Source organism: Cydia splendana, chromosome 3 (genome assembly GCF_910591565.1).
Source record: "Cydia splendana chromosome 3, ilCydSple1.2, whole genome shotgun sequence".
Lineage (NCBI taxonomy): Eukaryota > Metazoa > Arthropoda > Insecta > Lepidoptera > Tortricidae > Cydia > Cydia splendana.
In genome coordinates this window covers 19,093,133-19,105,295 of record NC_085962.1, presented here as the reverse complement: position 1 = coordinate 19,105,295, position 12,163 = coordinate 19,093,133, and the positions used below count along the sequence as shown (strand labels likewise).

Sequence of the window (12,163 nt, the reverse complement as noted above, 5' to 3'; positions counted from 1 at the left end):
TCACGGAAATCATCCAACGCAGACGAAGTCGCAAGCAGAAACAAATGTGTTTATAAAAATGTTATTAGTCAGAAACTTATTGAATTTCGAGTAATTTACTCGTGTTTAAGTTCTATGTGCAAAACACAGGGGTGTGCTGCAGGGCGCCCGCCCCTCCCGCGACCCAGTTGGCGGGGCCGCGGTCGCAGGGCCGCGCGCTCGATGGAGCGCTACCATTGACCCACATCTACGGCCCCGCCGCGGCGCAGCCTCTGCACCGCTGCACACCTACACATGATCCATACGATTATTAGCTACAATTAGGTATATAAACGTGTGAGGATGATACTGACCGCACCTTGGCTAACTCGTATCTAATTTTTATTTTACCGCTGACTCCAATTTAATGCGGGCGATTTATTAGATTCATTTGCCAAAACAATTGATTGAATGTTTTTTTAACAATCGGTTTTTCAAAGGGGTCACTTTTTAAATCAATGGCTTCTACAGAATGTCTTTTGTTTTCTAACACGCTTTTATCGCATTTTGACTAAACCAAAATATAATTTGGGGTATGTAACATCAAACAAATTGGAGGTGTCGATCAGATACCGTGGGCGATGTGACGAGAGTATAGATTGTGATGTCTATAGAGACATGTGTATTGTGCGCAAGATGGGTAGATTATGCCTTAAATAGGAGAGAGGGGTTCGACCACTTCATTCCAAAGTAAAGCAACGTCTTTCATAACATAACAGTAAGCAAATCAGGAAGTTGTTATAAGTCCTAAGCACTGCGAAGCTCTAAGTAGATAGTACACCTGTGTACTGTCTTTACGTCGCTAAGTCACGACTGTCACGAGGTAACCTCACAAAGGCATTAGCATATGTATGTGTGATCAGGAAATGTTTGACTAATGTATGCAACATACAGTACAAGATACCTACTTGTTATTTAGCTGAAACATTTGCACTAACTGGCGACTAATACAAGTAATACAACTAGTTAACGAAATTTTTGTGTGGATTAGTGTAGGCCACGTAGGGGGTGCAACTGCACTCTCAGGGGGTCGCAAATTGACGGCCCATTAGGGAAGATCCATATCGAAAAACTAGATTTTAGGACGCGGACTGGTCGCACGCGACCGGCGGCGTGGGTAGCGGTGCGATCGTCGCCGCCAGCCGCCGCCGTCGTCTAGAACAGGATCATTCAATCCTATACATTTTGATCAAGTCGCTCAAGCGAGGCGGCGCGAGCGGTACGTTCGAACGACTCATCAAAATGTATATAGACTTGAAAACTTGAATGAACCTATTCTGAATGACAGCGGCGGGCAGCGGCGCTCGCACCGCTGCCCTCACCGCCGGTCGCGTGCGTCCAGTCCGCGGCCTTATGATGGATAAACTTGACCTACAAACACATTTGTGGCTCAGACTTGGCCTAGTAAGCAGATTCTACCTATTATAGCATTGTTTTAAATTTATGTGACGAATACAATTATAATTAACCCTTACATTAGTTTTAATTAGGCATGCAACTGGTAACAACTTTTACACAAACACATGGTGCAGGTTCAAGATGTTACTTTTTCTGTGAGCAGATAATTGCCAATCAAAAAAATGCAAAATGGTGGTGATTTAACTACGTACCCAACCAAGGCTACTTGCTTTTCACCCATTTTCAGAAATGTAATTGATTTAAATTCATAAAACGGGTGCCCTGTAAATAATGGGTAGGCTTCTTACCTCGGACAGGGCACTTTAGCTTAGTTCAGAATATGGACTTATTTATAGTTCGTTTTTTTTAGCATTAGAAAGAACTTGTAAGAAGGTAAGCGATCTTGACATGTCTTTTAATTGAAAAACACTTTATAAAAATCAATAACTATTACTTATGAAAGCAGAAGAATATAAAAGATCGTATTAGATTCATAATTGTTACATATTTGCCGTAACTTATTTTTAAAATGTGTTTTTCAATTAAAAGACACATCAAGATTGTTTATCTTATTACTAATGCTAAAAAAAACGAACTATAGTAAAAGTAGTGTTCTGCGGTCGCATTTTTATCGCTTGTCACGTTCTAACAAGTATGTAAGTGCGAAAGTGACAGACGTAGTGACAGGCCATAAAAATGGAACCATGCTACGCCCGCTGTTGAGTTATTGGCAAACCCACGTATTACCACTGTTGCATTTTATTGAAAATTTGGGTCAGCAAAACTATCTACCGTAGGGAACCCTAACTTCACTGTTGGTGCGCAACTTTGCCTGAGTAAAAACAATAATTTTACCAGGAAATATATAGGTATCCTTTGAATTGACAAAGAAGCGTTTAAATACGTAGTTTAAAAAAATATTAAAATAACACCTAACTTCACCACCCGTCCCAAAGGTATACTTTTAGGGTTCCGTACCCAAAGGGTAAAAACGGGACCCTATTACTAAGACTCCGTTGTCCGTCCGTCCGTCCGTCCATCCGTCCGTCTGTCACCAGACTGTATCTCATGAACCGTGATAGCTAGGCAGTTGAAATTTTCACAGATGATGTATTTCTGTTGCCGCTATAACAACAAATACTAAAAGTATGGAACCCTCGGTGGGCGAGTCCGACTCGCACTTGTCCAGTTTTTTTTTATTATGGAAATTATACTAAATCTTAAACCAAATGAATTACTTAACACCCATGACACAATTTAAAGTAGAATTATGATTTAATGCTAGTTAAGGCAAAGTTATGTACTTACTTGAATTTAGGGTATGTAGTTTAGCTAATCCTTATTTTCAATGAACTGCAACATTCGGGACATCACTACACAGATCAACTACAAAATTTTGTAAGGAATTAATAGGTACTAAATTATATTATTCTCCATTACATAAATTACTATTAAAAAAACAATATAATGGTGTGAGATATATGCAATTAATTTTTAACCATGATTGGAGTAATGGAAGTATGAAATAACTCACAATTATTAAAAAATATAAATAATCATGTATTAAGATGCATACTGGTATGTTTGTAGGCACCATATTTGGATGAAGTATAAAAAATATTTAATTTATTTACATGGTGAAGCTTGTCAGATGTGTAACACCTGCCAGGCCCGGCATCAGCTGGCCTGGCTACATCATTCAGTACAGACCCAGATCCTTTAGATTAGTTTAGATTCAATAGAAATGCTTGATTATAATTATGTAGTTTTGAATTTGTGTAATATTCTGAGCATTAGTCTCATGGATTGTCACCAGACAAGGAACCAACACCAACAGGTAAAATTAGCAATACCTAAGTGTACAACTACCCACTACAACTACCTATTTCACAAAATTCATTAGGTCGTTAGGAAATCAGGAAACATTACAAATAGGTGTCGAGGTAATTCGCGATTAGCACAAAGAATAACGGCGTATACAATACGAGGAACACCCGCGACCAATCACGGGAGCCGCCGCCGTCGGCCGTCGACGCCGAGCGCTCACTTCCTCTACGGAGTCTACGGCCCCATCGAGGTTAGAATGCATACAGCACTCCCTCAGCGCTTCCTCTTGCTTCTCCATAACACAGACTCTCATCTTTGCCTACAACTTGTATGTATCCAAATTCTAGAATAATATACGGAACTCGCGAAATGGCACACAAAGGTGACGCATCGACACGATCCGATCGAATGATCACGGTGGATCCGGCCATCCCTCTTCACGTTACTCGCCAGGACTTCATTGCACAATGTTGCTTGATCCTTGGGGACACTAAATACACAAAAATTAATGAAATTCACAAACTTACGAGGCGTTGAAAGTCAATTGTAGAAAGCACACGCACCGCAACGCGACAAGCTAGTTCTGTTGCACGCACACTACTGAAATATTTGACACCCACACATAGACAAAAGCTTGACTTCGTTTAACAATGCTCCAATCAAGTATCTTATATTAAAATTAAATCTGTCGTGCACTGTTTTGTATTGAGACTATGTGAAATAAAAATATAACAAGATTTATACAATTTTCAACAACACGCAATTGAATTTATCTAGCAATTTTGTATTAAACAAGTACAATATATCCGGTCGAAAAATAACAAAAGCGTCCTCTGCAGCCTAGCAATGACAACTGAATCGTTGTCGTTTTAAATACAAGAAAACTATCGACTAAGGTCTGAATTTCTTCAGCCACTTCGTTCAGAAACGTGTAGAGTTCATCTAATAAGCTAATATAGTTGGTCAAGCAGATCTTGTCAGTAGAAAAAGGCGGCAAATTTGAAAAATGCAGGCACGAAGGAATATTGTCTCATAGAAAATTTGAATTTCCCGCCTTTTTCTACTGACAAGATTTGCTTGACCAACTATATATAGTTCGTTTTTTTTAGCATTAGAAATAAGGTAAACAATATTGATGTGTCTTTTAATAGAAAAACACATTTTAAAAATAAGTTATTGATTTTATGTCAAGATCGCTTACCTTCTTTCAAGTTCTTTCTAAAGCCCCCTCCAGACTATGCGCGTGAATCGCGGGCGAAGCCGCGAACGCGAGTGTGGAGTCGATTACGCTGTCTGCGAAAATCGACTACACACTTGCGTTCGCGGCTTCGCCCGCGATTCACGCGCATAGTCTGGAGGGGGCTTAATACTTACTAAAAAAAACGAACTATATAATATGTTTGCACCGACTTGAACAGAACCAAGAGTCTCTTTACAACAGCTTTACAATTATTATGACGTTTGAAATAACATTTGCATAGTCTGTGCTATTAAAATCGCTGCCAAGTTAACTTAGTCTGACTTGGTCTGACTCTAACTTGTAATGGCAGTATGTCTCTCTTTCTAACAATAATGGTTGTTAGAGAGAGAGGCAAACAGCGCTTAACTAAGGCTAACCACAGACGCACGGAATTTGCACTCGGTTTCCGAATGACAGGTGTGAACGGGACGTCGCTATAGTGCTGTCTCGCTGGCACCTGTCATTCCGTGCGGAAAATTCCGTGTACCTATATTCCGTGCTTGTGCGGCTAGGGTTAGGGTGGTATTCCACCTATCCAATTTCTTTGTCCTTTTATCATGGTATAATAATATACTCCGCCTGGTACTCCATTCCGAGATTCGCGTATGACCTAACTGACACGCGCCTACGTCATCATGCTGTTTACAGGTTCTCAAACTTTGAAATGTGGGAGAATTTTAACCAACGGTGAAAATTATTTTAACGGCATTAATTTTAAGTTATTCATGTAGAAACATAGTAAAATAAAACAAATCTAATGTATTAAATTAAACTTTATTTATCTATACAAGACAAACGTTTGAAAAACTAATTCACAGTTACACATTAATTACCAAGCTTACGGCGTGAAAAGTTTGGAAAACACTGCGACTGCTGACACCTCGGAGTAATTAACAATGGAGCCGCCATTAACAGGCGTTCCCCTCTGTCGAAAAAAGGCGGCCAATGGTCAACCACATGTCAACCATATGTATGGACTGACGTTTATCTGACATGACGTACCTATACATTTGATGTGCCCCTCCCCCGCAAAAAACGGCAGACTATTTTGTACCGAAAATTTTAGACATGGCGTCTCCGTTGGTTATATCCTCTAAGGCTGACACTGAGCGAGAAGGAAATAACAATTAACACGCGTTCGACAAGGATGACGGTCAGGGCATGAAGTTATCTAGATCCGAATTGTCAAATGTGCACAGCGCTATCCTGTGTTGCCAGTAGTATAAACAGAATTACCCGAAAGTCTGAAATTTCTTTCGTGAATCGGAAGATATTGCTAACGAGTAATTAAAAATGACGTGTTATTGTAAAATTTAAGCTAAAATACATATAAATGAAAATTATAAAATTATAAAGAAATATTTTAACTTATTAACCATAGGTATAATGTACCCATGTAACATGTTATGTTGAAATAAAGTGGCAATGTTATTGTGACGTAGGCCCGTGTCACTCTGGGAATGCAAGACCATGTTTTATTAGACCATGTCCTTTTATCACCCAGTCATTAGTTGTCATGTTTTTGGCATGAATCTAGTATATAACTGGATCAGGCACGATGGGTGGGGGGAAATGACCGAACAGGATAGTCTTATATATCATTCAGTAGGAGTTGCAGCGAAAGAGCTATTATTGTTTGTCCTTGTCACAGTCTCACATTTTTTTATTCCCCACCGTAAATTTAGTATGGATTATGGTGGGCAACAAATAAATTCGACCAATCATAGTGTCCACTTCTATAGGATCCTACCTTCTAAGGTTTTTGGCAGCTTTTCCATAAAAAAAAATACTCTGGGGTAGCATAATAAAACACAAAATAAGTACAAAAATACGTGTATTTATTACACAAGTGCTTATTGTAAGTTAATTGTACCTAAATCGACGTTAGTCAGAACCATGTTAGACACAGAACTGAGCGTTCCGAACGCCCGAAGGATTAGTAGTTAATTCAATAATGTTACAATATAATGTAATGGACGGTCTCCACGCGTCAGCTGCTGCTGCATATGCTGCAAAATAGCTCTACCATTTAACTGAGGCGGTTGGTAAGAATTATTATGGTCAGCTATGGACTGGTCGAAGATTTGGCTGGGTTATTCCCACTGGTTACCACCAAGCTTGTACCAGTGGTAACTACTGGGATTTTTTTCCCACCTTTTACCACTAGTAACTATAGTTCGTTTTTTTTTTAGCATTAGAAAGAACTTGAAAGAAGGTAAGCGATCTTGACATGTCTTTTAATAAGGGATATTACTGCAATGTACTGCCGCCAGAGTGCAGCACTACCGACTCAGTAAATTCATAGACTAACTTATACATACTGTGCATTAAACTGTCTTTTGACAAGTTTTCACAGACAATAAAATATGACTTTGATGCATCAAGGCGGTTTGTTAACAAGGGCCTACCGGTAAACGCGAAAATCGAAATTTAGTTATCTGCCTCTTTATCGCTCGAATATGCAAGAGTGATAGAGAGATTAGATAACGAAATTTCGATTTTCTTGTTTCGCGGTAGGCCATGTGATTGACGTGACGTGATGTGTCAATGTGGTTTGTTTACTGTATGTGCCACCTACGCAGAGCTCTGCCTAATATTCCCTATTGAAAAACGCTTTTTAAAAATCAGTAACTATCATATATATAAAACTAGGCGGGCCCGCGGCTCCGCTCGCGTAAATGAAATAAAGAGTTTGTCTTATGTTTCGTTAATTACCGACATTATTATGTACCTATTCAACCCTGCCAGTGTTCATAACTCTGTGATAGGTACTTCTTATTTGTAACCGTTATTTGGATAAATTAATTCGCAAATTTCTCAATAAATGATGTCATTTGATAAGATAAAATGATGGCAAGATTGTATTTTTTAAAATTATTATTTATTTTTATAAGCCCAGTCCAGTCAGCAAAAATGTTCATTAGATTAATTTCCGCCTTAAGACGAATTCGGACGACCACCGCCCATATATCGCCTTTTTATACAAACGTAGGTAGTCCCCATTTTCCTTTCTGGACATAACAATACTTACTACGGTGACGCAACGATCCAAAAAGAGTCCTGGGCTCCGATACCAGATCACGCCATGTTTCTCGGTCTTGCGATAGCTCTCGCCAGTCGCTATGGCCGAGGTTGAGCAGGTCTTGAGCAATGACGTCGTTTCTGCGGTATCTAGGACGTCCAATCGGGTGTCTCCCATTTCGTTGTCCCAAGTACGCTCTCTTCACGGCAAGATCCTCTCCCATTCTATCTGTGTCCGAGCCACTGAAGCTAAGCCGCTCTCCAATACCCAAATATATCGGAACACATCCTTATTTCTATGGCAACAAAGTTATATTACGATATATTTGGCTACTTTAGCCTGATCTATTTCATACTGACTGTACATTGGCTTCATGAATGTGTAGTTGCCATTAGATATATATCGTAACCACCAAGGTCGCTCAAAAATATCTGAACATGCACTTTAAAGTTACATTATAATTTACATTGTTCAGACTTCAGATATTTGTGAATACCTCATCCACTCCGATATATCTGATGGTGACTTTCAGCAAGAAGAAAAATCTTACCTGGTCGAGTCGTATCGTATTACGCGAGAAAACAGTTTCCAAATTGATTAAGTATACCTATCTCTAAAGTCATCCCTTGAACTGATGGACTTCATATTAACGTATCCACTTTGTATATCTGGCCTATCTCGGCAGCCCGTTCCCCGGACGGTACTTTAACTTACGGTAAAGTAACCTAAATTATGTTTGTCATGTTGGTATACAGGTAATTCTGAGTTTTTTTACACGAAGTAAAATAAAAAGTGCTGCCAACCTCAACCTTAGTCCATAGCCCATACGAGTGCCTTATGCCATTTATGACATATCCATCAAATTAATATTATCGTATGATTATCGTGTTAATAATTTGTATTTTATTGTTTTAAATTTCTTTTTGAGTTATATTATTCAGATTGACTTTCACGGCTTCGGCAAACATTGCCATTCGTCCGGGGAACGGGCTGCTGAGATGGGCCAGAGAACCCATCAGTTTAAGGGATGGTGCCCGTAATAATGTGTGTGTGATAATTATACTTTAATGACTTTACAGATATAACCAATTCGGGAACTGTTTTCTCGCGTAATACGATGCGACTCGACCAGGTAGGATTTTTTCTTCTTGCTGAACAGTCACCATCAGATATATCGGAACGGCTGAGGTATTCACAAATATCTGAACAATGTAAATTATAATGTAGTTAAAGTGCATGCTCAGATATTTTGGAGCTCAAGGGTTGCTCAAGATCTGATCAACCTCGGCCATGGCGACTGGCGAGAGCTATCGCAAGACCGGGAAACATGGTGTGATCTGGTGTCGGAAGCCAGGACTCATTTTCGGTCGTTGTGTCACCGTAGCCGTCGTAAGTAATGTCAATATCCAGACAGGGAGATGGGGACTATTTACATTTGTATGAAAATGCGATTTATGGGCGGTGGTCGTGCATATTCGTCTTAAGGCGGAAATTATTCTAATGAACGTGTTTGCAATTGGGCTTATAAAAATAAATAATAATTTTGGGTTAGCATTTGAATCACGCATTATAGGGAGGGGCGGGGGGAAGGGTGGCATTTTATAGTCACCCCTTTCAAATGACACCCGATTTGTGTCTAGGAGACGCGTAGTTTTTTATACGTGTTTGAAGTTGCGTTCACAACACACCTGACTCGCTGTCAAAAACGAAATACAATGCCAGAGTCACCGTTAGGTACGACGACGAGCGAAGCGAGGAGGAGTGTTAGGTATCTTGCGTTCACAACACACCCGACTCGCTGTCAAAAAAGAAATACAGTGGTCAAAAACATGTATACGGACAAAGTGCTCATGTGTATACGGACAAAGTGCTCAAAAATATGTATACCAAATTCCAAATTGGTTATCCTTTCGTACGCTTTTGTTGTATTATTGAACATAACCTCAAAAAATAAAAATAAAAATATTTTCGTGGTAACTATTGATTTCCTAACTTTGGGGATTAGTTCGAGGGGGGGGGGGGGGGGTTCTACTCCCTCCCCCCTCCCTATAATGCGTAATTCAAATGCAACCCCATAATTTTATGTTGAAACAAGTTTTAAATAAATACCTACGTAGATGAAAAAATACAATCTTGCCTTTTATCAAATCACATGATTTTTTGAGAAATTTGCGAATTAAGTTATCCAAATATCGGTTACAAATAAGAAGTCCCTATCAAAGTTATAAACCCTGGCAGGGTTCAATACATAATAATATCGGTATTTAACTAAACATAAGACAAACTCTTTATTTCATTTACGCGAGCGGAGCTGCGGGCCCGTCTAGTTACTTATGAAAGCAGAAGAATATAAATGATTGTATTAGATTCATATTTGTTACATATTTGCCGTAACTTATTTTTAAAATGTGTTTTTCGATTAAAAGACACGTCAACGCTAAAAAAAACGAACTATACTGGGAAAAATAATTCAAATTAGGTACCACCTACTCGGTTTGGTGGTAACTACTGAGAATTATTTTTCCCAGTAGTTACCACTGGAAAAAGGTGGGATTTTTTTCCCCATTAGTTACCAGGGTTAAAAGGTGGGAAAATAATTCCCAGTAGTTACCACTTGTAACAACTTGGTGGTAACTAGTGGGAATAACCCACTTGGCTGATGAAGCCGATTTGTATTAAGGCCCCAGTACACAATGGGCCATTGCCGGCCATTCCAAGGGACGCAGCCATGCGGTAGAATGAGATAGCAATATCACTTGCTCCCTCTAAGGCATAAATGCGTCCCTTGGAATGGCCGGCGATGGCCCATTGTGTACTGGGGCCTTTAGATGTAAGACCTTATAAACTAGGCGCTGTAGACCTCGCGAGCATTATTTAAAACTGAATAAATGTATGGCTTGGCATCGCTAACGCTCGGTCAACTCGTTGTAATCCCAAAATTCAGGTAACATCTACTAGAAAATCACCGCGCAGGTTCTTTACTAACCGCCTGAGTTAGTGGTAACCCTATAGTTGCACACACGTTCCTTTTAATGCAGCATGAAATGAAGGGTACACGGATAGAACATGTCTAGACACTCTGACAATATTTTGAGTTATCGCGGTTTGATAGGAACAATGTACATATACTGGGTCAAGCAGATCTTGTCAGTAGAAAAAGGCTGCAAATTTTAAAAATGTAAGCGCGAAAGGATATCGTCCCATAAAAAATTTAAATTTCGCGCCTTTTTCTACTGACAAGATTTGCTTGACCATCTATAATTAACCATATTATTTTTGTGTATAGGTGTTTTTAAAGTGAGAAAAGAAGTACTGATATTTATGATTACAGAGGTAACAGAAGCTGTAGCTAATAGTTCCTTGAGAGCTAAACATTTTGAAATTAAAACTTCATTTTTCAAAAATTTGGATTAGACATGTTCTTTCCGTGTACCCTTCAAATTTAATAAACGTACATGCAACTAGACTTAAACAACTACGAATATTCCTTTGAGAAACATCGCTGAGCAGACGACTATATTTATATTTAAGTACACATTTGAGATGCCGTTGTCGTTTTAATATAAAATAAATAACATTTAAAAGTCAATATTTTAAAATAATCTAGATTCTACATGATTTCATCAAGGTACATAGACACAATGCGGACTAAGCAGTAGCTAAGTGGGCCAGGTGCTCAAAATTATCTGTACACGTCAATTTTCTTAAGAGAAGAGAGGCAGAGAAAGAGAGAGTAGTCTTGCATAATATTTTGAACACCAAGCTCGCTTAGTTGCTTCTGCTGCTGCCTGTACACTCCTAGCTACTTATATACAAATCATTTATAAATTGGTCCTTTTCATTCCGTGAACGACGTATATAAAAATATAAGCATACAAAACTTAACGCTAAACAGCTGTGACTTATACATAACTATAACGAGAGAATGTATATAAGTTAAGTGCGACGTCTCACATGCCGGACTCTGCGATGCCCTCATCGTCTGAAAAATAAAAATAAATCTCAAAATATGTATCTTATTTGAAGACAAAAAAAAAAAACATTTAAATTGAGCGCGCTTAAACTTCATCTTCTTTCTAACCAGGGACCCATTTCCCGAACGATATTAGTCTAATATTATTAGTGTGATGTCATGACAACCACATGATTTGACAGTTCGTGGACTAATATAGGTAATATTAGTCTAATATCGTTCGAGAAATGGGCCCCAGCTCATACAATAAAGAAATTGAAAATATATGAAATATTGTCAATTTTAGCCCGCGTGGGGTACGCCTTGAGGTGCTACTCCCTTAGAGCACTAAAACAGTAGCTTAAGCACGAGTGTGCTGCTGTAGCATCTCGCGCCTTTTCTACTGTATTAATTAGAAAGGGACAGGTAGTCTATATGACAAATAGATTATGAGATTGAAATACAAGAGATAAACAGTAAATGTGACCTATTACGAAATGCGAATGCAAAAAATGTAGGTGCAGTGAGGAAATAAGAACGAATTGGATAAAAAAAAAACTAAAATAAGTGATCAATTGTTAGGTGTTAGGATCCATTCAATAAAGATATATGCACTCGCATGCTCTGTTACGTCATAAACACTTCAAAATGTCGTCTTCAAGGTATTAGTCGATCAAAGATTCAAAACATCAATGCGTATTAAATA

The 12,163-nt window shown here is 38.8% G+C and overlaps 2 protein-coding genes across 2 annotated transcripts in view; both read right to left on the bottom strand.

The window, feature by feature from the left end:
• Positions 1–4,084, bottom strand: part of LOC134789379 (eukaryotic translation initiation factor 4 gamma 2) — a 77,432-nt gene extending 73,348 nt beyond the window's left edge. The window contains exon 1 of the mRNA XM_063760011.1: positions 3,771–4,084. The gene's annotated coding sequence lies outside the window, so the exon portion shown is untranslated. The remainder of the gene's footprint in view (positions 1–3,770) is intronic.
• Positions 4,085–6,300: 2,216 nt separating this feature from the next.
• LOC134789370 (tyrosine-protein phosphatase 10D-like) overlaps positions 6,301–12,163 on the bottom strand; it is an 83,212-nt gene continuing 77,349 nt past the window's right edge. The window contains exon 28 of the mRNA XM_063760000.1: positions 6,301–11,487. Coding sequence (XP_063616070.1) covers positions 11,456–11,487 — 32 coding nt within the window. The 3' untranslated portion in view covers positions 6,301–11,455. The remainder of the gene's footprint in view (positions 11,488–12,163) is intronic.